Genomic DNA, 27,955 nt, shown 5'->3' on the forward strand with positions numbered 1-27,955 from the left:
AATAATTGTGAGACGAAGGGAGTATATTAGTTAATGATTGCATTGGCTTTGATGTTTTTTTGGTTTTTATTCTTATAATAAGGACCGGATGAAGTAGTTGTACATTGAAAACGATTAAATATAAAAAGAAAAGATAAAGTTAGCAATAAAAGAACAATTTTTCATGTTTTAAAAAGTAAAATTCACAATTTTTAAGATAAACATATATTTTTATAATACATTAACTAGTGCCCCAAACATTAGTTAGCGTTTCTCTTATTTAAAAAGTTAAATATTTTTATTTTTAATGTATTAAATATGTATATTTTTACAAAATCTTACAATTATAAATTTTTAAAGAGTGTCCTTATGACACTCATTAACATTTTCTAAGAATATATTCTCTTTCGTATATGATAATAAAATTATTTATAAAAAAAGTTTTGTCTTTAAATATAATTCCATCTACAAATTTCTATATACATATTTAATTCTCTTTTTCCAAAAATACCTATACTAATACGATCAATGTATTTTGAAATATGAAAAGTTAACGATAAATATATTTATACACAATCCTTGTGTGCTTAGATCAGTTGGTAGAGATATTACATACTATATGCAGAGGTTGAGATTCGAACTCCGAACACCCTACTTATTCACCTTAAAGACGAGTCTCTAACTACTAGACTACTTGACTAATATAGAAATATATTTATGCACAAAAGGCAATTTAAAAGTAGCCAGATACATTTGTGACAAATTTATTACTCTAACGATTTTACTTAATATTCGTGATTTTTGTAAGATAAAAAAGGACGAGCGGTAGTAAAATTGTTAAAAAATTATGAGATTTTTATCAAATTAATTCATTAAGTATTAATGTGGCTTTCGAAGCCTTATATTTGAAAACAAATTTTGATACTCTATTTTAATCCGCAATGAATCTCTTTTGAAACTAATTTATTTTGTTAAGTATTTTACATTAGTGTTTAGAATGTCACAATAGTGATGGTAGAGACTGGTTTGTCCATCAGGATGGAAGGGTCGATTTTCAATCATGTGTGGGTCAATGACACCTATATTTTACATTGAGTCAATTGTGAACATATGCATTCTTTAAATTTTAATTGACTATTTGTTTGAATTGAGTGAATTTTGTATTCCATGAATGGTTAATCCTGTAAATGAGTAATTCCAAGTATTGTTGTATATTTGAAAGACGTGTTGGTTTCAAGCATATTTTCAGGATCTTGTCCTTTTCATGATTTTCTATTGAATTCTTTACAAAACCTAACTGAAATACATTTAAACTAACTACTTTTACTCTAAATTTACTCTAAAGAGGGACTAAAAACCTATATAATATTTTGTCATAAATTATCGATTAATTACATTATGATTTGTTAATATTTATGACTAGACTCGATGAGTCGAATATGGTTTTTGATACTTTGATTTTAGATCTATGTTTTGTGTTGTAAATGCTTTGTAAGCTGTTTAAATAATTGAAGTGACGAATTGATTGATGTTGTTTGAATCCTTTAAGGGAAGTAAGATTGGAAGATTTTTTTATTTGGTAGTGTAAGCAAGGAGTCTTGAAAAAGTCCTTCAATCCTAGCATTAAAAAAATGGAAAGATTTTAGTTGTTAGTCTATGTAACCAAATAAATGTGTAAGATGGAGTGGTCCCCAAAGGACTCATATACGGGTGAAAAGGATAGCTGTAATTGAATTGCTATGTCTTGATGAGTTTTACTTGATATGTGAAAATTGCAATGTTAGTGATTAAGTTGTGAAAGTAGAAATGAAAAGTGTTGTTAATTTTGATGTTAATCTACTTGAATTGATGTTTATTATGTTTCTTAATGTCGAATCATCGTTGAAACTGAATCAGAATTATGAGTATAGGTGTTTAAGTCAACAATTGAATTTTAGGGTTTTTGAGTGAACGGGATCTCACATATACGATCTTGTTCGCCTTCTGTGCGAAGCCACCACCATTTAAGAGAACCATGTATTTCTTTGATTTTCATCGTTCTACACCACTCTCATGCGTACAATTTTGAACCATTTTACTTTTATTAATATTACTGCACCAGATGCATTGTGTTGTGATGAATTGTAGGATAAGTGATCATGATGCTTAGAGATAACCGTTACTTTGCCCAATTAAGTGGTCATAATAAAATGAGGGGAGAGGAATGTGACAAGCTTTGAGCATATAGTCGTAAAACTTTACATGTTATGAACATTACTATGAAATGGAGATTTGTCTAGAAAAAACGTGCAACCCTTACTTGTGAGAGATAATAGAGAATGATTTATGGTGAGCCTAGATAAAAAAAAATTAGTGTCGGTAAGAGTTGAAGTGACTTGTGATTGAACCAAATTTGGATGTTGTGGCTTAAGTGTGGCTCAAATGTGAGGAATCAATTTAGTGATTCATACCTAGGCAAGAATGTTAGATAAGTTATTTAATGACGAATGAGATTTTTGTTTTGAATATGAGTGATCCTAGATCTTATATAATAGCATCACCAAATGAGTGGTGTACCCTTGCATTTTAAGACTTGTGTTGAATTAGTATCTCACACATTAGCTATTTTATGGTGCATTCCACTATTGAGAAAGATTACAACATACTCTTTTTGAAGAGCCTTCTTTTATTGTTGGTCATTGTTTGATTGTTCAATGTTGAAGACCTTTGTATGGTGAATGACAATGCCAACTACATATGTTGTTGTATGTAGTGTGGGTAAGAATTCATGATAGTTCTATGGATTTTATAATAGGAACTTTCTCTCGCGTGTTGGGTAGACATTGAGTAATACGTTGAAGGTGGACCCGTATTTATGTGAAAATATGTATGGACAGGAAATTCATTCCAATGTTCATTGTGAATGGTTTAGGTCTTGTTCTTAATCTTAATTAGGAAGGATTACATGTTGTGTGTTTTAGTTGTGGGAAATATGACCACAAGGTTGGAATTTGTTATGACAACAAGCTGTTTGATGTCAATAAAGAGATGAATAAGGCCCAAATTTCTAATCTTATGAGGGTTTCTTCACCTAATGAAATGGAGCCTGCACAAAAGATACAATTTTGTCTACGGGTTCAGATTCCGAAATTGCATCATATAGTAAACCTAAAATCTACGATGAAGACCCTTTAGTTCATGACAAAATTTAGCAAACAAACAAGGAAGATATTCCATCAGATTTTGGTCCCTAGATGTTGGTCAAAAGACATAATAGGAAGAAGCAATTGAGTAGTGCATCTCAACCGAAATTTCAGGAGCAAAACAAATTAATAAAATACAAAAGAAAAAAAGAATGAGGTAAATGCAAGTTAATTAATATTGATGAGGTTATCATAGATAAAGATTCTAGAAGTGGTGGTTCACGTGTTGCACAAAATATTCAATCACGTGAGGGATCCACATCAAAGCTTGGTGGGTTTAAAGGGAATGTTAGTTTGCAAGTCTTTGAAGTGAGTCTTAACTTTCGAACTGAGGTCCGTAATAAATTAGTAGGCAAAAATCCTTTGTTTTAAGGCATGTAAATAAAGATTTTAGACGCGAACGTAAGAGTATTCCCATTACTACTAGATCAGTTAAAATTTTGCATCAATCGAAGCCATTATCAATGATCACTAAGGAACTAGTTTTTGTACATGCTCTAGTACAACTACATGCTGCTGGAGATTTGAAGAATGAAGCCAAAAAATAATGTAATACATTTTCTAATATGCGTATTGTTGGCGCTTGGAGTGATGCATATATTCTTTTTAGTACTTTATTTTTGGGTACATTAACGGTCTGTTTGGTAGGGGTGAAATAAGAGAGAGAGAAGTTAGGGAGAGAGAAGTTGAAGAGAAAGATTAAACTTCTCTTGTTTGGTTTGAAGAGAAGTGTGAAAGAGAGAAGACTGAAAGGTGGGACCCACATGTTTTTTATTTTTTCTTGGATGTGCGAAGAAAGAGCAGAGAAAGCGGCTCCTTTTTTAATTTTACATTTTTACCCTTGTCTTCTTTGTCCAGTTCAATTTCAGATCTCAAAATTGCAAAGGTCCTAAAACATCTCAGTAATGGTTCTCAACTAAAACAATTCTTTTATTAAATTGTTGTATTGGTTCTCCACTTCTCAGTAAATTTATCTGGCACATTGAAACTTCACTTCAGCAATGATATATACATACAAATGGGTGACGATTGATTTAAGGGAGAAGGAAACTCAAAACTTTTTTTTTTTTCTTATAAAGAAAACTCAAACTGATATTCAAACTAAATAAGAAGAAAAACAAGCTTATGGGGGTGGGGGACAACGGCATGAACAACATGTGGGAGAGAAGGAGATCAAAATGGGCTTTTGATTCATAAAACAAGCTTATGAATGGTGGGTTGGTAACTTATGGAATTAATTAATTTTTTTTAGATTTTTTATGTCAAGGTTATTTTTGTCCTTTTAAATAGAATCAACACTTCTCTCCTCTCTATTTCTCATCTCTTTCTCTTATATCAAACAATCTATTAAATCTACTCTATTTCTCACCTATTTCTCTCTTCTTATATTCTCTCTTACATATTTCTCTCTTCACAACTTCTCTCCTCTACCAAACACACCCTAAGAGAGAAATGTATTCAAGAATATAGAAATGAGTGTTTTTTTTTTATTGGGATAATAGTCACTTTGGTCCCTGAAATTGTAATGAGTAGTCAAAATAGTCATTCAATGTATCAAAACTTCAAAATAGTCCCTGATTGTGCATTTTGTTAGTCAAAATAGTCCTTAATGTTAAAATATATCATTAATATTATCAGATTAGTCCTCCAATATAATTACTTACTGTCATATTAGTCCTTATAAGTACATATTTATTGTCATTTTAGTCCCTATATGAAAAGAGTTATTGTGAACAATGAGAGGTTATTTTAGTGTCAATGACTATTTTGACTAACATAATGTACAATCAGGGACTATTTTGAGATTTTGATACAATGAAAGACTAAAATGACTAATCATTAAATATTGAGGGACTAAAATGACTATTACCCCTTTTTTATTCTATTGAGTAATGTTTATGTCCTACAATCTTTCATTTTTCTTTTTTCATAAATAAATTTACGCACCTAGTTAAAAAAATCAATTCTAACATAAATTAATTTACTTAACAAAATGAAAAATCTAACCACTTGGAAAAAAAAAATGAAAAGGAATTTACTTGAAGAAAAAGATAGACAAAAGATTACAGCGGAAAAACCGAAGTGAAAGTAGTTATAGTTCTTGTTCAAGTTCAGTCCCTTCAATCTCAATATTTTATTACACAAAATCCTTAAAATGTTCGCAACTGTTGCAGCTTCAACACCACTATGTTTTTCATCTTCTACTACAAGATTCTATGTTGACAAAAGAATCTCAAAGCCATTAAACTATGTTCACTCTTTCTCACTATTCACACCCCCCTCTCTGCATTTCTCTCTCAACAACACCTCTAAAAGACACCCCCGTTTCTTTCCACAAGCTGCTTCATCTTCATCTGCTGGTTAGATTATGCTGTCATTATCATTTATTTTCAAATTTATTATTATTATTATTTATTTTATTAAACAAATTATAATGCAGAATGGAGAACAAACTTTAATGGCATTGATGCATTTGTGTATATTATTAATTATATTTATATGCCACTGCATGTTAGATTGATATACAATATTTTTATATATTTGTAATTAAATGTTAAAGTACAAGCAAATTTTGAATCATGTTTAATTAGTTTTTATAGAGAATAAACTTTTGCAGATTGGATTGGAGGGCTAACATGGTTAGATTGGAATTTACTTTGATCTTTGAACTTTCACAGCAAAATATTCGCCTTTTTTGAAGGCCAAAAAGTAAAAGAGAAAGTGAAAAGTTTGAAGATTCTGGTGTCAATTAATTTATTATTGTAGTTTCTGAGATAGTTGATGAATGCATAATATATTGGTGAATTGTCTCCATTAGTTGGATTTGCAACACTGAACAAGGTCAAGGATGTTGCATTTTTTATTCTTTTAGTTGATAGACGAAATGACAAAAACCATCATAAACTCACACACACAAGTGGAGGAGCGGGGTTTGAATCTCGGTCACTTAGTCCAGCCTAGCAATTTCGGCATTTTTGCCAGCTGAGCTAGGACTTGTGGACATGATGATACATTGCTTAACTATATTCAAAATAGGGTTAAATATCTTTTAGTCCATATAAATCTATACATTTATTTTTAGTCCTTGTATCCACTTTTTAGTTCCTAAAGTTTACACATCTACAAGTTTTTCGTCCCCAAAAAACACTGAAAGCATGTAATTTTGTAATTTGTAAGAACTGAAAAGTAGGGACAAGGAGTTGAAACAAATTTGAGATGATTGATTGTAGGACTGACTAAAATAATACCTCATAGTGCTACTTATTTGTGGCCTATTCTGTGAAGTAGTTACATGAAATAGCTAATAGTTGTAAAGATTGGGAAAGTTAAAGGCCTTATCTTTGTAAAACAAGAAATTTCTTCAATGGATGCTACATATTTTTTTGGCGAATATGGAAGCTTTTTTAGATTCCTCAACATAAAATATCTATAGCGCTCATCTTATATTGCATCCCTGTGTTTGTAGATCATAAGTGTTTGTAGATCAAAACAGTTAAAACAAGTAGAAAAAGTGAGGTATAGTGGGGATATCTGACTGTTAGGCATGAAATTTGGTTCATATATTTCTTTTGATGATTTTGCAAACAAATTAAAAGAAATCATTGCATGTCATGTGTCATGACAAAATTCTCTTTAACATAGACAGAGGGGATAATAGCAAATAATAGGTTCACTCTCAAGGTGTTTGCAAAATGTTAATGGATTTCGTCTATGGTTAGGTTAGTTGGTTTGACCTTTGGTTTCGTCCTGGTTTGAGTTATTTAAATCAGCTGAACCATGACTCGGAGATATTGCCAGTTTGATGGCCTAATCAGTTTTTAAAACATTGGCCTCAACGCTAGATGATTATCTCGTATGCTAAGCTGTAGATAGGATTCTGATTTATTTCTAAAGCTGACCGATCATTTATTTATAAACTATAACGAAATCCTTTTTTTTTTCAGTCTGTCTTTTTGTTAACTGATGATACAAATTGACTTGTATTTGGTTATATGATTGGATACTGCAGCTGCAAATGCTGAATACATTGAGGAACCAGCAACAAATGTGAAATTTCAGACATCTTTGAGTTTCCCAGGTTGCTCAGATTCATTAACATTGTTTGGAACTGGTTAGTTAACATAGTATCACATTATGCTCATGACATGTCAAAAAATATTTACATGACAACATTTTAAATGGTCTATTTTTACTAAGTTCTAAGAGAAAAGATATATAATGTCGCAATTTAATGTGGATATGCTGAGATCACTGATTTTGGTATTTTAACTTGATCATAACCTTGTCTCTAGATTGATTGATATGACGATGAACTTACTTTCATGGACATGAACTTTCAATTATGAATCTATGATCCTTTCAAAATCTTGTTGTGAATTTTCATGTCAATTAGTATGTCATTCTAGCCTGATAATAAGCTGTATCTTTCAGTAACTATAGGCAAAGTGATTCTATTTGGGAAAAAGAATGTTGAAAAATGGATTCATACATATCTAAGGTTAAACTTCGAGGCGCTACATTCTTTGATAGTCCATTTTGTAGAATTAGATATTTTGTTAAATTTGTAATTAGATGCATAGCAATCGAACTTAATACAACTTATGAACTTGAAAACATTATGTTTATAATGGTATTGTATGCCGAACCTTTGGATTTTTTTTGCACGTAATTATTTCCGTCTAGTAGAATTTAGTAGGTTTCGATAAAGTATTGATATGAAGATTTTCTTTTCTCTAAGCTGTGATTGATAATAACACCTATTTCAGGATACAGAGAAAAAGTTTTTGCTATTATTGGCGTCAAGGTCTATGCTTCTGGACTGTATCTAAACCAGTCTATCGTAAATGAGTTGAATGCTTGGAAAGGGCAGTCGAAAGATGTTATTCAAGGGAACTCTTCCTTGTTCAAGACCATTTTCCAATGTAACAATTTCATATCCATTTATTTCTTTTTAAAAACACTTTCACATACTTAGAGTGTTGTCAATAGCTGATCGCAGTGGCGGATCTTCTCAAGAGCCCATGGGAGCCATGGCTCCCCCCAGGTTTGTATATATACTATATTAGTCACAAATTATATGGTATTTCACTAGTGTTGCAGTGGAAACTGAAGGAGAATTGGTTGAGAGATCATCGGTTCGATTCCAGAGAGATCATGGCCAGAGAGATCATGGGTTCCGATTCCATTTGTCTCCTTTTTCTTCCATATTTACAATGCATTTTTATTTTATTCACAAAAAATAAATTACTTGGGGGGACTCGAACCACTGATCTTGAGGTGGTTTTATGCCTTGAGAACCACTGCAACACATACCAATTTCTGTTTATTTTATGAAACAACTTGTATATATAAGTTACAATTATTTGGCTCCCCCCACATTTTTAGTCAAGATCCGCCACTGGCTGATCGCGTAAAATAGCTATGCTACAGCGCTATAGCCGCTATTTCACAACTTCGTACCAAATTAGGTATCATGGAACTAGAACAATTTGTTCAAATTCTTCTACGCTATAGCGTTGCTATGACCGGTATTTGACAACACTGATTTAGAGAATAAGTTGATAAGCAAATGCTATTTTCTAATTGCAGCTCCCCTCGAGAAATTATTGCAAATTGTTCTTGTAAGAGATGTTGATGGTAAAACTTTCTGGGATGCCTTAAGTGATGCTATATCACCAAGAATTGCAAAACCAACAACTGCAGATGAAACTGCTTTGACTACTTTCCGTAGCGTCTTTCAAGATCGCCCCCTTAAGAAAGGAACTTTCATTTTTTTGACTTGGTTGACCCCTTCCAAATTGCTTGTAAGTTAATTTTCAATCCTTTTCACTTTTGCTATCTTGCGAAAAACTGTTCAAACTAAATTTTGTGATTTCAGGTTTCTGTCTCATCAGAAGGGATTCCATCTACCGCGGATGCTACAATTGAATCGGCAAATGTGACTTATGCTCTTTTTGATGTATTTCTCGGAGACAGTCCTGTATCTCCCTCCTTGAAAGCTTCAGTTTCTCAAAGCTTGTCAAAAGTACTCGAGTAAAAATAAAATAAAAATAACAGCGTCTCTGGGAAATTTCATGCGTCCATGTTTACTTCAAATTAATCGTTCAATCTTTGAATGTGTTACTGCAGTTAAGCTCTATGGTGCACCGTTGTATGTATGTATAATAATAAGCTGTCACTTAGTTCTAGTGTTTATTTTCTAGTGATCGAAACTTGGTTCAAGTACTTATTTTCTAATGATATAAAATATTTGATTTGGCTAATAATATACAACTTTGAACGCGTAGTTGACCTTGGATGTATTGGTTCTGTTAGAAAGAAACACTCTTGTTCGATAATCAGTACTCGTTAGTATACATGCTGCACATTCTTTGCAGACCAATACTACATCTATTTTTGCTTTGTCCTAATTCTGACATATTCAACTTGCTTGATAGCAATGTAACCATATCAAAATGCATATTAACTTCTCTCTATATCTCAAAATCCTCACATATTTTACCGTACATTTCTGTATTTTTCCTTTTCTTTTTAGTTTTTCCGCTCTAGAGCGTGATTTCTTCCACTTAGGAGGATAAAGGCTCTTGTCGTTGTCGTTGTTGCTGCTGTTGAATATGGCTTCTCCAAACATTAATATTTATTCCAACTCTGCCGCGACTGGTTTGTGAGAAGCTTTAGATGAAGGATTTTGAATGAACATCAGGTTGCTGTAACAAGTCTATCCGTCTGTGTTTTTTCGAGCAAGTTGACAACCTCAGCCATGGTTGGTCTGTTGAAAGGGTCTGGTTCAAGACACATCATTGCAATGTTAAACACCTTGTTGACCTCATGCTTTGGACAACATGACCCTAAGCTACTATCAAGAACTAACTCCTCCTTCCTCTCTTGAACAACAGCTTTCACCTGTTCCATCAATAGCAAAATGGTTTTCAAGAAAGTAAGTCCTCATTCCAAAGTTACATCCAGAATTTAATAATCTAAGTTTTGAACTACAAAATCCTGTCCTATTTTAAGTGGTTTGTAGCTGTTATAAAAATCGCAATATTGTTCAATTTAATTGCCAATGCAATATGTATCAGTACTCCTCCAGAATAAAGTTATGCGTAGAAGCAACAAAATTGGATGAGTGTGTAACTTTCTCCACCCTTCACATGACTTTGAAAGTGTACTTTCGGACGACATGAAAACTGTGCTTTTTCTGGATGTGTATATCGAAAGTGATTTTGGGGAATGAGAAAAGTTCCTCCCGAATTGATATTATTCTGATCAAGCGCTACAGATTCACGCTTTTCGATTCTTATTTGAGATCAAAGAAAGCAATAATATCCTAGGAATCATGTCTTACCCATGTGACAAGTTTGGTTCCCTCTTCCATGAATGATTCATCGCTAGGTTTCTTTCCGGTTAAAAGCTCCAGTAACACAACTCCAAAACTGTAAACATCCCCTTTGATTGTCGCTCTTCCTGTATCAAAATATTCTGCAAGCAAAAAATCATCAATTTTTCGCACAAGTATTGTGAAAGCGAAAAACTACGTTAAGCCGATCAGGTTGTATTTATACCCGGAGCCAAGTATCCGAAAGTTCCAGCAACAATTGTTGAAACATGAGTTTTGTTTGGTTCCATCAATGTGGCTAATCCGAAATCCGAAACTCGGGCCTCCATATTTTGATCCAACAATATATTACTTGACTTGATGTCTCTGTGGATAATGTGAGGGATACAATCATGGTGAAGATATGATATTCCTCTAGCTGCACCTAAAGCTATTCTGTGTCTTGTTGGCCAATCCAAAACCTTCTTGTTCATTGATCTTCCTACATCATTTTCAACTTTGATATTAGAAAACACAGTTCAATGATCACTATATAATTCTCGAAATCTTAACAATAAGCTTTTGTTTCTGTCAGTGGATCAGATGTTGAAGGAATGGTGATGCACTGAGTAACATAAGGCAAGTTTTTTTACTAGAGTTTTTTACTTCATAAGCTATTTTCAGCTTATTTCATTAAGCTCTCCAGAATAGCTTATGAGAATAGCTTATAGCTTATATGAAAACTGTTTGACTTTATATGATCTTTTGTTATAGAAATAGCTTATATATAAACACTTGATTAAGCTGTTTATCCGCTTCAAGAAATCATAGAATTTATAATGTTAGAAATTGAAAATACATACCATGCAAAAAGGAATCCAAACTTCCATTAGGCATTAACTCATATATGAGAAGATTGTAGTGTGGTGCAGTGTAGTATCCATGAAGAGTCACGACATTGCGGTGTTTTATATCTGCCATTGCTTGCAACTCTCTCTCGAAACCTTTATCTCTCTCAGCAGTTCCGCGGTTCAACCTTTTCACGGCAAAGGCCGCGGAATCGTCGAGTTTTAGTTCATAAACCACACCATAACCACCAGAACCAATGATGTCTTTGTTGTTCAGTTTCTGTGTCTTCTTTAACACCATATCAGTTGTTAAAGATTTAAGGATTGAAGACCTAAATATCACCATCTTCCCTCCTGTAACATCCAATCAATTTATGTTATCAGCCTGTTTGTGTGAGCTTATAGAAACAACTTATGACAAGTCCATAAGTTGTTTTCAGCTTATTTGCTTCAAGCTAGCTTATTACTTAAATGAAAATAGTTTGACTTTATTTTATCTTTTGTTAAAGAAATAGTTTATACATAAACAATTATATAATAAGTTCGTATGCTATGATCACCTAATTAAACTGTTTATCCAAACAAAACCTATTACTATGAAGCACAGACACAGACACTAACAAGTTGACACCGATACAATTTTGAAAAAATGACAATTTAATGTAATCACATGTGTCGGTGTCGTGTCAGAGTCACACACTGGTGCATATGACAGACACTGGGACACGCCTTCGATCAAAAGTGTCAGGTCTACAAAACCTATACATCTTAATTTTCTCTCTGAAAGAAGAAAAGTAGAACTTATTTTTGCATGCATACATACCTGTATAACCTTCTTCATAAATCATATGCTTTCTTCTCCATCTTTTGTAGAGGAGGATTGAGATAAAAATCTTAGATATGACAAAAGCAATGAAGCATATTGTTATGGAAACAGCTATAATCAAGGATTTCATCATATACTGCTACAAATTGATGTTGAAAATTTAAGCACCTGAAAACACATGAAAACCAAGGATCATCATTACTTGCAACATGAAATTTGGAAAATTAGCATTTTTTTCTTCTTAGCAGAAACAAAAACTAATTCAAAGAAAGGAAAAGGAAATCTTACAATGATTTTTAGTAGTATTGTGATGTATGAAGATGAACATAAATACAATCTTCAAACACTGAAATGTATTTGTACATCATATGCAATAATGCAAACTTTGTTCATTTTAACTGTTCACAACTTCATTTTCAACACTATTCAAGTAAATGACCTAGTTTGAAATATATGTTAAAGACCAAGACCAAGAAGAAAGATCATAGAATGTGATAATCATAAGAAAATGGAAAATGGAAAATGGAAAATGGAAAAAGCAACTTTTTGAAAATTAGGCACTTGTAATCATAAAGAGTTTGACATGAAGAAGGTCTACCTTCAATTTTGTCTGTCCATAACCAATGATGTGACAAATCACCCATTTAGCATGCTTTTAATGGAAATCATATATAAGTTTTTTTCTTTTACTTTTTCAATAAAAAAAAAACATACATAAGTTGGTGAATAGATAAAATAGATTTGGATTCTCATGCATTAAGTGTGTGAGAAAGTATCTAATTTTGACGGTCTGATTTTAAATCAATGGTGTAAATTATTTAAAGATGATTTAACGAAAATGTAATTTAAGCCGATCAATCTTGAAGCAGACCGGTTTAATAGTAAGTCAATTAAAATCTTCGCTTTAGGCCAACCAACAAAAAACTTATTTTTTGATTAAATAATGCATGTAATTGTTTGTATTTGTAAATGCATGGAATTCTGATCCGGATAAAACCTACCAAAAATGTAATCTCTAGCTATTTTGTGTGTGAAAACTGAATCACTTGGACTTTGATGGCATTATCAAATTCATACATTTGGTTATTTATCTAGCTGGCAATGCAATTTTTTTGCCTCAAATGTGAATGAACTTTATCACTATTCCTTACCAAATTATTTCAATTATAAGATAAGAATGTTCCTAGCTGTTAAAGTGTAAAAGAGAAAAATTTGAAACCGACATAGAAAAAAGTAGCATGGTGGGTGTGTTCCATAGGTGGTAAAAGTTTTGTAAAATTTAATGTTCATGTGAATGACTATGCTGTCACCATATTTTCTTCACCACCTGTCTTTGTTTAACTGGTGCTCAAGGTTGTGAATTCATTAAGTGTCATTCATCCTAACAAGACAAGTTGAATGAATAGTATAAGATTCCTTCACTGTCAAAATTAAGATATAAAGTTTTCTTTTTTAATTTAGGCTCTATTTTGGTAAAAATATTAATAAATTAGTGTATAAATGATGATCATATAGCAAATGATTGTAAAATTAAGATATAAAGTTTTCTTGTTTAATTTAGGCTCTATTTTGGTAAGAATATTAATAAATTAGTGTATAAATGATGATCATATAGCAAATGATTGTTGATAGTATTGAATTCGTAATGTTTGTAAATTTTTGACTCACTAAACTAATTTATATGAAGTACTTATATTTTTCTTCGATTTTTTTAATAGGTCAAACTAACCAATCGATATTAACATCAAGGAGAATCGAATCAAAAAACTTGATAACAACACACTTTAAGATTTTAAACCAACGTCACTCAGAAAAAATTTACGTACTTATTCTTTTGCATGTCAAACAAAACAAACCAAGAAAGACATTCATTGTGTTGGCAAGACGGTCCTACACCCTTTTTTTTTTGGTCCTACACCCCTGAACATGCAATATGTTAGGTGAAATGGGCAAAGACTGATTCAATCATACACACCTGATATGAAGTTGGGCTATTATGTACTAATCCTAGGGGTACTACTATTTGCACCCTGGTTTTACTAATACAACTTCACACCTTAATTTATTTATTTATTTAATTTTGTGCCCTTGATATATAAGTTATCTATTAGAGGGTATATTTTTTTGGTACTAATTTTATCATTCCCAAGTCAATTTTTGGATTATTTTTTGCCTTTCAAATTAGACTGCAATGGTGTTAGTAAGTTACAAGTGGATGACTTATTTTAATAGAAGTTATTTATTAATTTTGACTAGATTAGAAGTTCATTAATGATAATTAGATCCCCTCAAAAGAAATTAATAAGGGAAATGTTAACTTGTGCCCTTAAGGCACAATTTTAGAAGCCAATTATAGAAACTAATTTTTGGAAATTGTGCATTCAATGCTTTGAAAGTTTAAAAACTTAATTTTTCAATACAAAACTTATGTTTTATTTCTTTTTTTAATCCTTAACTTGTGCCCTTAAGGCACAGGTTAACATGACCCAATTAATAATGATTAGACTGTACTTGGAATGAGAAACACACAGTAAATAAGGTTCTTAGAGTCAATAATAAACATTACATAGTCAGCGTAGCACACACTCAATGTGCATATTTTTCTTGTTAACAGGGCACTTGATCTATATAATAATTTTTAAAAATATATAGTAACTTACACAATAATTGATTAACAATTTCAATGAAAAACTATCTCAATATAACATTCTACTACATTTGGATCAAAGGTTATACTTCCCCCACCTTCTAGAAAAACTAATTTTTGATTCTTTGAATTTAGCTTCATCCAACTAATTTTGGAAAATATAAGAACCAAAACCAAATATAGCTAGCAACATAGCCACAATCTTAACACCATCCAATTCCTCATGGTCTATCAAGCAGAGACACAGACATGGACACCGACACAGACATGGACACCAACACGTTCCAACCAAAGTCAATATATAAACCACTTATCCTACTTTAAAATTCCTCATTTCATCTTTCAAACCATTCACTTAACCAACTGCAAACAAACCAATCAAACTAACACATGATGCAATAATACATGTCCAAATTAGCATTTCCACCACAATAGAAAAACTTTCCTTCTTTAAAACCTTTTCAAATGATAGTTGCATTAAACATAGTAAAAGTGCATACCCTGCTGATGCACCAAAAGTACACCAAAAACCAATCATGTGCTTTATCTTAGTAAATTTAATTTCTTTAGTTTTATAATTCTCTGAGGAATCAGAATGAAGTGCTATAAGTGAAGCTGATAAGGTTAAGAGAAACACAGTGTTTAGTATAAAAAAAGTGAGTGTTTGAGAATAGATAAAGAATGAAAATAAAGCACTGAAAGCAAGTTGTGATGCACAAATAAGTGAATAAGTTGAAACAGGAAGATATAAAAGTCCTATTGAGTACATGAAATTATCACAAGCTAATAGAATACCTAAAGAGAAATAAATTATGATGAGAGTGTGAATAGAAGCGTGCATAGTGGTTTCATAAGTGTTTTTTGCTATAGGAAATAGAAAAAGTGGTATATCTTCCATAAACTTTTTCCACCTTGGTCAATGTAGAATCTTCCAAGCATAACTGCACTTAATTGACCCATCAAGAATAAGAAAGTGTTGAGTATTATTGCAAACCACCAGATGGAAAACTACTTGTTCATCTTGTGTTGTTGGATGGTAGTGTGAAGATGTTTCATTTTCAGTATCAGCCATTTAAATTTGTATGATATAAAGTGGATCACTTAGGTTAGGTGTATAAAGTCCTAAAAGGGTCATCAGGATCTATAACTTTATAAGGAAGAAAGGTTTCTAATCTAAAAATGTTAATGCAAGGTTGTATATGTGTAGTTATACATTGTTTATGATTTTACATTGGAGTAGTGATGATGTGTGCTTACCGCTTAGTTTCATAGTGGAATCCAATGTTTGGATCTTAATCTTTGAGGCGGCTGAGTGTTGGCTTCTATATGGAAGGTTTCAAATTGGAATCAATTGGTACTAAATTAAGTATTTATATCACAAGCACTTATTATATAAGTGCCTAAAGTATAAGTTATTTCGATAACAAAATTAGATAAAGTTAAATTGTTTTCATATAAACTATAGTAACCTAATTTTATAAGCTATCATTAAGAACTTATGAAAATAAGCTAAAAACAATTTATGGATATGTTATAAGTTGTTTCTATAATATCTCCCAAAAAGTCTCAAAAGTACTTATGCCAATAGACACCATCAGATAAACCTCTAGAAACCATTTTTTTTTAGGCTTTGTGTGCAAGTTAGGAGGGGGGTGGAGGGAGGACTTTGGAAAAAAAGAACGAGCAAGTGGAAGAAATAGAGAAAAATGAGAGGGGAGGGCTTTGGAGGTTAGTTTTCTTTATAATACAAAACTTAGTTCGGGAACTAAAAAATTGTAACGGAGGAGAGTTTTGAGGGTTTTTGGAGGGTTTATATGAATTCTTCAAAGTTAATCTATGTTGTTATTGTAGAGGCAAAATCCCTAATTAATTTTAAAGATAATAAACCTTGATGATTAAGGAATTAATGGACTTTGATTAATTTCTTGATATTTAACTTGTGCTCTTGAGTGTTCTACTAAGAGAGGAACAATGTTTAAATTATACCAAGATTCAAGAAATCAAATGACATTTGATTTTATTAACTAACTCTGAGGTCAGAAATCTAGTTCAGAATGTTGCTCAGTGAGTTGATCAGAATGTTCAAGCAGAGTTCAGAAGGTTGTTCCTATGGGTCATATGTGTTATGGTTATTTACACGTTTCTGGTTTTAGTCTTGTCCAAATTTGATTAACCATAAGTATAAATTAATATTAATCATACTTCTGTATAACTGTGCCTATGGTTTGTTAGGTTTTGAAGTGTCGGGACACTTCAATTAGATATCAAGGGTTATTCTATTCCGAATTTTTGGGTTGATAGTGGACCCACTCATAGTTGTTTATGGTTTATCAATTTTCTGCCATATTTACCGCTGATTTAATGTGAGTGTTATGGTTGTTGCATGTTGGGTTTTGACGTAGTTGGAATTCCTTTTCTTATATAGTGATGTCAACACATTTCAACTAATTAGCCTTTTTATATCAAAATAAAGAGAACCTTACAGTTCTTTTATAACACTAATATTTGCATGCTGGCAATCATTCTGCATTTGCTCAGTGAGAAATACGAGATACAAGAAAACAATATATTGACAAATCTACCGGTCAATGTGTTGCAATTGATGATTATGAACCGCTTGCCCCCTTAAAGATTGGCTTGGATTAAGAGCAACCTGTCGTTCTTGTAGGAAAACAGTTTCTAATTTCATTGAAAACAAGTGTTGCTTCCATTTACCTGAACTGCCATTAGTTTTCATGAAATCCAAAAAATCAAGGTTTCTTTATAGCTTTTGTACAGAAAGTGTACATCGCGTTAGAACACCATAATTAGGGCACAATAATAGATGTCTTGGCTCAATTAAAGGCTGGTTGATTGTGGGTGACTTTTCTGAAAAGGGTTTTGCGAAACTTTTCTTCTCAAATCCATTGACTGATGTTAGAATCACGATACCATCAAAGCTGCACTTGCCCTCTTCCGTCCAATGTGATGGAAAGTTACATGTGAGCAAAATGGTGGCCTCTTCCAAATCAAATTGTGATGGTTCTGATTGTTATTTAGTCGGTCTTTTGAGTGATGATTGTCACATTTTAATTTATAAACTTTTTGATAAGTCGTGGATTATAGTTGAGCCAGGTAAGGATTCAAGGATTTATTTTATATATGTGGAAATTATTGGTACAAAATTGTATGTACGTGACGGGTCCTCGGATTCTATAATGGTTTATGATCTTAGAGACTCCATTAATGGACCTCCAAAGGCTAAAGTGTTGATTGAACTTTCAGAAATAATGCCACAAGAATCAAGTATAATTAGTAACCAGTGTGACATTTTTCTAGCTAAAGATGAAGTGTTAAGAGAGTTATACTTAATTTATATGTTAAGTAATGCAGAGGTTAAAAATCAACATGTTGTCTTTGACTGTTTGAAAATATCCACATCATTTGTTAAGCCGCCTCAGATTAACATCTTTGAAGTCTTCAAGCTGGACGCGGACAAGGATTCTATTGGATAGCAGAATTTGAAGCTAGAAGATAGAGTGTCTTTTGTTAGTAGCTACAAGAGTATGGTTATGTCAAGGGATGTACTTAATTGCAATAAAGAGTTGAGGATTGGAGGGAATAACATTTATTTTAATTTGCTGTTACTTTTCCATGTCCTATAAATCCATGGTCAGGTTTAGAGTTGGGTATGTTTTGTTTGACTGATAGCAACATCAAATACTTTCCTGTGGAGACATCGAAGCATGGCGATGTCCCTTATCATTTATGGTTTGTACCAAGTTTATGGTAATTCCACTGTCTTGACACTTACATATGTTTTGATCCATGGCATGCCAATGGTGTCTTACAGATTATTTTGTCAGGGCCAAGATGCTTTAAAATATTTACGCCTCAAAATGCAAGAACTTGGAGATTCATGTCCACATTTGGCATAAGTTTTTTTTATATATTTATTATTGAAGAAAGGCTTGCAGCCTTTTATTTCTTTTTTTCTTTTCCATTTTGTTTAAAGACCTCTATTTGTTATTTCTTTCTTCAAAGCATGCAGTGTTGATCCCATACAAAGGGATTTAGTCGAGGTTTAGCTGTGTTTATATTGAAAGCATTGTTAATAGTTCTTTCTTTATGAATATAGTAGTTTCATATTCTTCTGTTGTTTTCCTTACCAATAACTAGCGAAAAGACGAGCATTCACTGACCCGTCTTTCCGCATTTTTTATTGCGTTAACATTTGAAAATTATTAACCGTGTCTTTTTTTATGAAATTTTTATTTGGATTAAAACAAAAATATAAATTTTTGTTGCTTTCAAGTTGTAACAAACCAAACTAATCATGATTATTTATTTCAACGATACCAACAATATAAAAAAAATATAATATGATTTTCTTTAATGACACCAACAACGATCTTTATTATAGAAAAAATTGTTTAGGGGTATAATTGACATAATGAAAAAGTAAGTATAAATATATGTTCATATAGTTTCTTACACTTTTTAAATGATAAAGGAAAAAAAACCCAGACATATATATATATATATATATATATATATATATATATATATATATATATATATATATATATATATATATATATATATATATATCATGTTTGTTACATTTTTTTAATATTTAAATTTATACTTATCTATTTGTTACCTGTGTTATTTGTATTTAAAATTAAGGGTATTTTTGAAGAAAAAAAAATCCAACCCAAAAATGATGAAAGAGATTGTTTTCTTTATATATAGTATAGATAAATATTTGTGACTTTCAAATGTAACAAACTCAACAAACCATGTTTATGTTTTTTAGTGACAACAATAGTATAACAAATAAAACAAAGTTTACCACCAATAATATAACATTATTATTATAGGAAAATTTGTTTAAGGTTATAGTTAGAATAACAAAAAAAATCAGTCTGAAATCTCCCTGAAGTCTCTCCTATTCTGTTTGTAACAAAAAATTGCAGTATGATTCACAAATAACCGTAAAACAATTGAGTCTCTTTATAAATAGTGCAAAAATTTAAGTGTATAAATATTGACAAGGGTTTCTCTTATCAACGTTATCAAAGGGTTATTCAGTGGAGGTAATCTCAATTTGACCTAACCTCGTAATTCTTGTATATGCATCTCTGATTTTTATGTTATTTTCTATCATAGTTGTTTAATTTTTTTTATAGATTAAACTGTGTATTATTCAAAGAATTTCTTAATACACGAGATACAATGAATCCATCTATTTATCATTGCAACAAATACAAGTGTCTCTACCATTACAATTACGATTTATAGTTCAAGCTGTGCCATATTTTGCTAAACATTTACTTTGGCAATCTTTATTTTCACAAAACAAAATGCAGACAAATTAAGCATTGTTTGGGTCGCATATGGGATCCTCTGTTGTTGTCACACTGCTTGATGAGCCAATTAGGAGAGACACAGAGAAAATGATCAAAAGAGAAAGCTTCATTATAAACAATTTTCTTATCATAGTTGTTTAAGGTTTATAAGTTTATTAAAATATACATGCATGAATACTCACTGCTAATTTAGTGTGAACTGCGAGTGTTATGGTTATTTACACGTTTCTGGTTTTAGTCTTGTCCAAATTTGATTAACCAAAAGTATAAATTAATATTAATCATACTTGTGTATAACTGTGCCTATGATTGTTAGGTTTTGAAGTGTCGGGACACTTCAATTAGATATCAATGGTTATTTGATTTCGAATTTTTGGGTTGATAGTGGACCCGCTCATAGTTATTTATGGTTTATCAAATTTCTGCCATATTTACCGCTGATTTAGTGTGAGTGTTATGGTTGTTGTATGTTATGTTTTGACGTAGTTGGAATTCCTTTTCTTATATAGTGATGTCAACACATTTCAACTAATTAGCCTTTTTATATTAAAATCAAGATAACCTTACAGTTCTTTTATAACACTAATATTTGCATGTTGGCAATCGTTATGTAGTGGCTTAGTGAGAAATACGAGATGCAAGAAAACAATATATTGACAAATCTATCGGTCGAGGTGTTGGAATTGATGATTATGAACCGCTTGCCCTTTAAAGATTGGCTTGGATTAAGGGCAACCTATCGTTCTTGTAGGAATACAGTTTCTAATTTCATTGAAAACAAGTGTTGCTTCCATTTACCTGAACTGCCATTAGTTTTCCTGAAATCCAAAAAATCAAAGTTCCTTTATAGCTTTTATACAAAAAGTGTACATCACATTAGAACACCGCAATTAGGGCGCAATAATAGATGTCTTGGCTCTGTTAAAGTTTGGTTGATTGTGGGAGACTTTTCTGAAAAGGGTTTTGCGAAATTTTTCTTCTCAAATCTAGTGAATGATGTTAGAATCACGATACCATCAAAGCTGCACTTGCCCTTTTCCGCCCAATGTGATGGAAAGTTACATGTGAGCAAAATGGTGGCCTCTTCCAAACCAAATTGTGATGGTTTTGATTGTTATTTAGTCGGTATTTTGAGTGATGATTGTCACATTGCAATGTATAAACTTTTTTATAAGTCGTGGATTATATTGAGCCAGATAAGGATTCAAGGATTTATTTTATAGATGTGGAAATTATTGGTACAAAATTGTATGTATGTGACGGATCCTCTAATTCTATATTGGTTTATGATCTCAAAGACTCCATTAATGGACCTCCAAAGGCTAAAGTGTTGATTGAACTTCCAGACATAATGCCACAAGAATCAAGTATAATTAGTAACCAGTGTAACATTTTTCTAGCTAAAGATGAAGTGTTAAGAGAGTTATACTTAATTTATATGTTAAGTAATGCAGAGGCTAAAAATCAACATGTTGTCTTTGACCGTTTGATAATATCCACATCATTTGTTAAGCCGCCTCAGATTAACATCTTTGAAGTCTTCAAGCTGGACGCGGACAAAAATTCTATTGGATGGCATAATGTGAAGCTAAAAGATAGAGTGTCTTTTGTTAGTAGCTATAAGAGTATGGTTATATCAAGGGATGTACTTAATTGCAATAAAGAGTTGAGGATTGGAGGGAATAGCATTTATTTTGCTATTACTTTTCCATGTCCTATAAATCCATGGTCAGGTTTAGAGTTGGGATGTTTTGTTTGACTAATAACAACATCAAATACTTTCATGTGGAGACATCGAAGCATGGAGATGTCCCTTATCCTTTATGGTTTGTACCAAGTTTATGGTAATTCCACTGTCTTGACACTTACATATGTTTTGATCCATTGCATGTCAATGGTGTCTTACATATTATTTTGTCAGGGCCAAGATGCTTTAAAATATTTACGCCTCAAAATGCAAGAACTTGGAGATTCATGTCCACATTTGGCATAAGTTTTTTTTATTTATTATTGAAGAAAGGCTTGCAGCCTTTTATTTCTTTTTTTTTCTTTTTCATTTTGTTTAAAGAGTTCTATTTTTATTTCTTTCTTCAAAGCATGCAGTGTTGATCCCATACAAAGGGATTTAGTCGAGGTTTGGTTGTGTTTATATTGAAAACATTGCTAATAGTTCTTTTTTTTTTTTTTTATGAATATAATAGTTTCATATTCTTCTGTTGTTTTCCTTTCCAATAACTAGCGCAAAGACGAGCATTTACGTGTCCGTCTTTCTGCACTTTTTATTGCGCTAACGTTTAAAAATTATTAACCGTGTCTTTTTTTATGAAATATTTATTTGGATTAAAACAAAAATATAAATTTTTGTTGCTTTCAAGTTATAACAAACCAAACTAATCATGAATATTTATTTCAATGATACCAACAATATAACAAAAAAATATATACTATAATTTTTTTAATGACACCAACAACGATATTTATTATAGAAAAAATTGTTTAAGGGTATAATTGACATAATGAAAAAGTAAGTATAAATATATGCTCATATAGTTTGTTACACTTTTTAAATGATAAAGGAAAATCAAACCAGACATATATATATATATATCTTTATATAATACAAAAGCTTACATCTTTGAGCAAAAGTACATGTGGCATCTTCATACTCCCCATTTCATTTAATGTTTTTCCATCAACCAATCAAAATGGATCTTGACTCATTCATTTTCAATTAGCCAATCAAAATTGAATCATGACTCACTTATTTTTCACCAACCAATCAAAATTGATCATGATATGATTTTTTTCCTATATATAGACAATTTGATTTTTTATTATTTTCATCTACCTCTTCCTCCCATAAAAAATCACAACTTTCAACCTCATTATCTTTTTGTTTTATTGTTTTTATTGTTTTATTGTTTATTTAACATTTCTTATTGTTATGTTCCTTTTTATGTGATTTCTTAAGTTGATGTTTCTTATTCATATTCTCTTTTCAATTTTCTTTTGGTGTTTATATGTTCTTTGTTTTTGTTCGGATCTTTATTTTGGACATGGAAGTCAATCAAGAGAAAAGAAGAAATGCATCACATATAAATTAGAATATATACGAAGAATTTCTATTACCACGTTCAAATATAATCACTTTCATCCCCCTTTTGTTTTATTTTAATCCCTCAATACTCAAAACTTTTTCTATCTATCTATTCTTTTTTGTTTAATTTTTCTTATGTTTCTTATGTTATTATTTTACTTTTAATATCTTGCTTTTTTATATGTTATTTTGGTTTTTGAATTTTTTTTTGCGACTTTATGCTTGAGATGGAAACCAGTCAATAGACAAGAAGAAATGCATCATATTTTCAAAAAATTGATTGAATCGATAACTTTGGAGTGAAAAAGATAAGAAATACATAATAGAAAACCGATTTTATGGCACCTTTGATTTTTGTTTTTTGAGTCAAAAAGTTCCTTTTTCTTTAACTAAAAGGGAGCAATGTGCTACCCTAAAATTTTAAGTGCATTTTCAAAAAAATAGTAAACCATACAATCACTTATATTTTATTTCCTTCATCCTAATTAAATATTTAAATGAGTTTATACTATTTTTAAAATTAATATCCTAATTAAAGATTATTAAATTATTATGTTTTTTAAGTGAAAAAAATATTATGTTTTATTCAACGTCATATTTTTGTATCCATCATTCATTCTATTATTAAAATTAATAATCACATATGCTTTAAAACTGCATTAATATTGTTATTAACTACCTTATTTATAAGTGGAAAGTTGTAAAAGTCTTATAATGACAAAACTAAATGAATTTTTGATTTCTTATTAATATCTTTCAATGACACTTTGCCCCCTCAAAAAAAAAAACATGTTTGAATGACAACCATCAAATTATTATGATTGTTTGATTTCTCAACAAATCAAATGAATTCATCCACCCTTTGTCCTAATTTTTGACCAAATAGATTTAACAAAATCATGAAAGGTTTCAATCATACACGTTTGTTAGAATTCGGATATTCAAGAGCCTCCACGAAAAGAGAGAGACATTTAGAGGAGCTACTTTGTTCCTAATGAGATTTTTTAGAGTCACAGGTTCATCACGCTCCACTTGCATCATTAGATGATATACCCCTTATTGTCAGGGTACCATTCACCATGATCAACTTTCAAGAAACTTATCAAAAACGCTAGCCTTAAAAATAATGTTGTCCAACAAATAACAACAATATATCCCCTGCACCTCATTCCAGGAAAAATTCTATGACATCGTCTCCACCCCATCCAACCTTAACCAACGTATCTCCTTAAATGGCATAGAGTTATTTTGATATAACTCAAAAGTCCTTCTAAATATATTACACAAAGGACCACTCTACAACCACAAATCATGGCAAAAATAAAAGTATTTTTCTCATTACTCTCCACTATCATCAAGTTGTCATCAAACCAATTTCTAATCCCCATCTCCGCCCCTATTTTAACACCATGAAAGTAATTTTACCACACATACGCCTAATTGTCCCCACTCTTCGCATGAACTCACCCAACCTATTCTAAGAAGCTAAAACTTTAAAATGCAAACTCATTGATCCATATTAGCCTCCAAATCCATTCACGTAACAAAGATAAGTTAAAATTCTGCATTATACAAATCCCCAAGCAACAACTATATCGACCAAGACACACCTTATCTCACTTAACTCAATTGACTTTCCTAGCTTCCGCACCCACTCCACACTAAAAATAATAAGGATTCAATAAAATAAATTTTACTTAAGTAAGCTTTGAAGAATGAAAGAAATTAAACTAATTGTGGTGGATATTGAAGGAGAATACAAAGATACATTACAAGAACATTGAATTAAATTCGAATTGGTGAAATTGATTTGTTTTTATTTTTAATATATAATACATTATGATATTTAATTATTATTTTAATTATTTGTCAATTAATTTTTAAGAGATATCAGTTTGAACATACTCTTTTTTCTATATTCCGGTAAATTTAAAAAGGCGAATCTGACAATTTTGTTGGCAAAAGTTAAGTTGTTCCTAGGCAAGTATTTATAACTTTTTTTTAAGGAAGTATTTATAACTATCAACTTGATTATTTAATACCATTAAAACGTACATATTTATTCATTTACTTGAACCATTTTATTTGTTTCTTTAGTGATGGAAAATGATGTTACAAAATTCTTTTCAATCAACTAAGATCAAATTCAATGGTTAAATTATGGAGACAAAAAGAACTAAAGAAAATGTATGCTTATTTTGATGAAGGAGATTTTTTTTTCACAATCCTTTTAGTAAATACATTTTCTAATAAATGGTAAATCAATTACCTTTATTTTTAGTTGCATGATCTATCCCACATTAGCATACCAGAAGAATTTTTTAACCTTACTCTTGGGATCATCATCGAGGAGTTGAAGAACTTGCATGAAATTGAGTGGGGTTGACATAGATCTCCTACCTTTTTCTTCCCCATGTTTGATGGAAGTTTTAGTTTGTGGGTTTCGGTTAGGAACATTAAGAAGGAGGAAGTGTTTGCCTGGAAAAAAGGGGAAACGATTTCTGAAGAGAGGTGGTGGAAGATTTCTAAAGAGAGGACAAAGCCATAATGGTAGATTATAACAGAGGTAATCATACATCTTATTAATTAGATATATTTTTAAGAATATAGTAATTATTTATAGTATTTTTATATTTTAAGCATAGTTGTACTTTTTCTCATTATTTTAGGCAGAGTTGGCATGTCCCTTCCAACTTTGTCTCAATTCTAAATATGAAGATAAAGTACTACGTAATATCAAAATTTTGAATGAAATCAAACTAAAAAAGTCAAATAATATCCAAAAAAAACTTATTTATGTTTAAACCCCGCTAAAAAAATTTAAATAAAATGTATCCCGTGCTTGGCACGGGGCGTTACACTAGTAAATAAACGTTACATAGTCAGCGTAGCACACACTCAATGTGCACATTTTTCTTGTTAACAGAACACTTGATCCATATAATAATTATAAAATAGTAACTTATACAATAATTGATTAACAATTTCTATGAAAAACTAACTCAGTACATACATGCTATTACATTTGGATCAAAGGTTACACTTCCTCCACCATGCTAGAAAGACTAATTTTTGATTCTTTGAATTTATTTTCATCCAAATAATTTTGGTAAATATAAGAACCAAAACCCAATATAGCTAGCAACATAGCCACAATCTTAACACCATCCAATTCTTCATGGTAAATAAAAACAGCAGCAACAGGAACAAGTGGTAAACTCAACATGCTCATAACATTAGAAAACAAAGAAGAAACAACATAGATCAACCCAACAACTCCAACATAACAAATTTGCCAAGCCAAACATGTTCCAACCAAAGTCAATATATAAACCACTTTTCCTGCTTTAAAATTCCTCATTTCATCTGTCAAACATTTCACTTCACCACTTGCAAACAATCCAATCACACTAACACATGATGCAATAAAACATGTCCAAATTTGCATTTCCAACACAACATAAAATGTTTCCTTCTTTAAAACCTTTTCAAATGATAGTTGCATTAAACTTAGTAATAATGCATACCCTGCTGATGCACCAAGAGTGCACCAAAAACCAATCATGTGCTTTATCTTATTTGTGTTATAATTCTCTGAGGATTCAGAATGAAGTGCTATAAGTGAAGCTGATAAGGTTAAGAGAAAAACAGTGTTTAGAATAAAAAAAGTGAGTTTTTGAGAATTGATAAAAAATGAAAATAAAGCATTGAAAGCAAGTTGTGATGCACAAATAAGTGAATAAGTTGAAACAGGAAGATATAAAAGTCCTATTGAGTACATGAAATTATCACCAGCTAATAGAATACCTAAAGAGAGATAAATTATGATGAGAGTGTGAGTAGAAGAGTGCATAGTGGTTTCAGAAGTGTTTTTTGCTATAGGAAATAGAAAAAGTGGTATGAAAAGAATTGGAAATGCAATAGTTTGTAATAGTGTGTTCATCCATAAACTTTTTCCACCTTGGTCATAGTAGAATCTTCCAAGCATAACTGCACTTGATTGGCCCATCAAGAGTAAGAAAATGTTGAGTATTACTACAAACCACCATTTCCAATGTGTTGTTGGATGGTAGTGTGAGGATGTTTCAATATCAGTATCAGCCATTTAGGTTAGGTATAAAGTACTAAAAGGGTCATCAAGATCTTTAACTTTATAAGGAAGAAAAGTTTCTAATTTAAAAGGGTTAATGCAAGGTTGAATATGTGTAGTTATACATTGTTTATGATTTTACTTAAGATTGGTGATGATGTGTGCTTAGTTTCATAGTGAAATCCAATGTTTGGATCTTATTCATTCTTTGGGGCGGCAAATTGTTGGCTTCTATATGGAAGGTTTCAAATTGGAATCAATTATTACTTGCAAATAGGGATGTTGAAAACCGAACCAATCCAATAGAAAAATCGCAAACCGAACCAACTCAAACCAAAACCGCAAAAAACCACATTTGGTTTGGATGTATTCGGATCACTTTTTTATTCAACCGCATGGTTTGGTTTGGTTTGCGGTTTTCATTTTACCAACCGAACCAAACCAAACCAAACTGCAACATAATAAAAACACTAATTAAAATCTATGTCACCTAGACCAATACTCATAGAAACTCAATGGAAACTTTAATAAAATGACATATTTTTTCTCTTGTTAAGTTTCTTCTTTGCTTTTTATTTAAAAAATGTATGTATGTGCTACTTGAACTTTTAGAGAATGAT

At 31.3% G+C, this 27,955-nt stretch overlaps 2 protein-coding genes and 4 pseudogenes across 3 annotated transcripts; 3 read left to right on the forward strand and 3 right to left on the reverse strand.

Annotated features, from left to right (window-relative positions):
• The first annotated feature begins 5,283 nt into the window (after positions 1-5,283).
• FAP3 (Chalcone-flavanone isomerase family protein) lies at positions 5,284-9,427 on the forward strand. Its single transcript, XM_085745379.1, has 5 exons — positions 5,284-5,521; positions 7,171-7,272; positions 7,928-8,083; positions 8,751-8,965; positions 9,040-9,427. Exons 1-5 carry the CDS (start codon positions 5,317-5,319, stop codon positions 9,196-9,198), a joined length of 837 nt encoding a protein of 278 aa, XP_085601505.1. The 5' UTR covers positions 5,284-5,316; the 3' UTR covers positions 9,199-9,427.
• A 2-nt stretch (positions 9,428-9,429) lies between these two features.
• Positions 9,430-12,849, reverse strand: LOC146949315 (Protein kinase superfamily protein). Its single transcript, XM_085745378.1, has 6 exons — positions 12,439-12,849; positions 12,148-12,318; positions 11,340-11,678; positions 10,724-10,978; positions 10,507-10,640; positions 9,430-10,064 (listed from the first exon to the last, which is right to left on the reverse strand). The coding sequence occupies exons 2-6, from the start codon at positions 12,281-12,283 to the stop codon at positions 9,861-9,863; spliced, it is 1,068 nt and encodes a 355-aa protein (XP_085601504.1). The 5' UTR covers positions 12,284-12,318; positions 12,439-12,849; the 3' UTR covers positions 9,430-9,860.
• Positions 12,850-14,779: 1,930 nt separating this feature from the next.
• LOC146949316 (putative purine permease 11 pseudogene) lies at positions 14,780-16,111 on the reverse strand (annotated as a pseudogene).
• Positions 16,112-17,119: 1,008 nt separating this feature from the next.
• LOC146949317 (uncharacterized) lies at positions 17,120-18,660 on the forward strand (annotated as a pseudogene).
• A 1,944-nt stretch (positions 18,661-20,604) lies between these two features.
• Positions 20,605-21,996, forward strand: LOC146949318 (uncharacterized; annotated as a pseudogene).
• A 4,121-nt stretch (positions 21,997-26,117) lies between these two features.
• On the reverse strand, positions 26,118-27,535 carry LOC146949319 (putative purine permease 11 pseudogene; annotated as a pseudogene). The gene has a single exon (XR_015025398.1). The product of XR_015025398.1 is annotated as a putative purine permease 11 pseudogene (transcript).
• Positions 27,536-27,955: the final 420 nt, after the last annotated feature.

The sequence above is a fragment of the Medicago sativa genome, chromosome 2 (genome assembly GCF_051527215.1).
Source record: "Medicago sativa cultivar Bolivia chromosome 2, Bolivia_mono, whole genome shotgun sequence".
Lineage (NCBI taxonomy): Eukaryota > Viridiplantae > Streptophyta > Magnoliopsida > Fabales > Fabaceae > Medicago > Medicago sativa.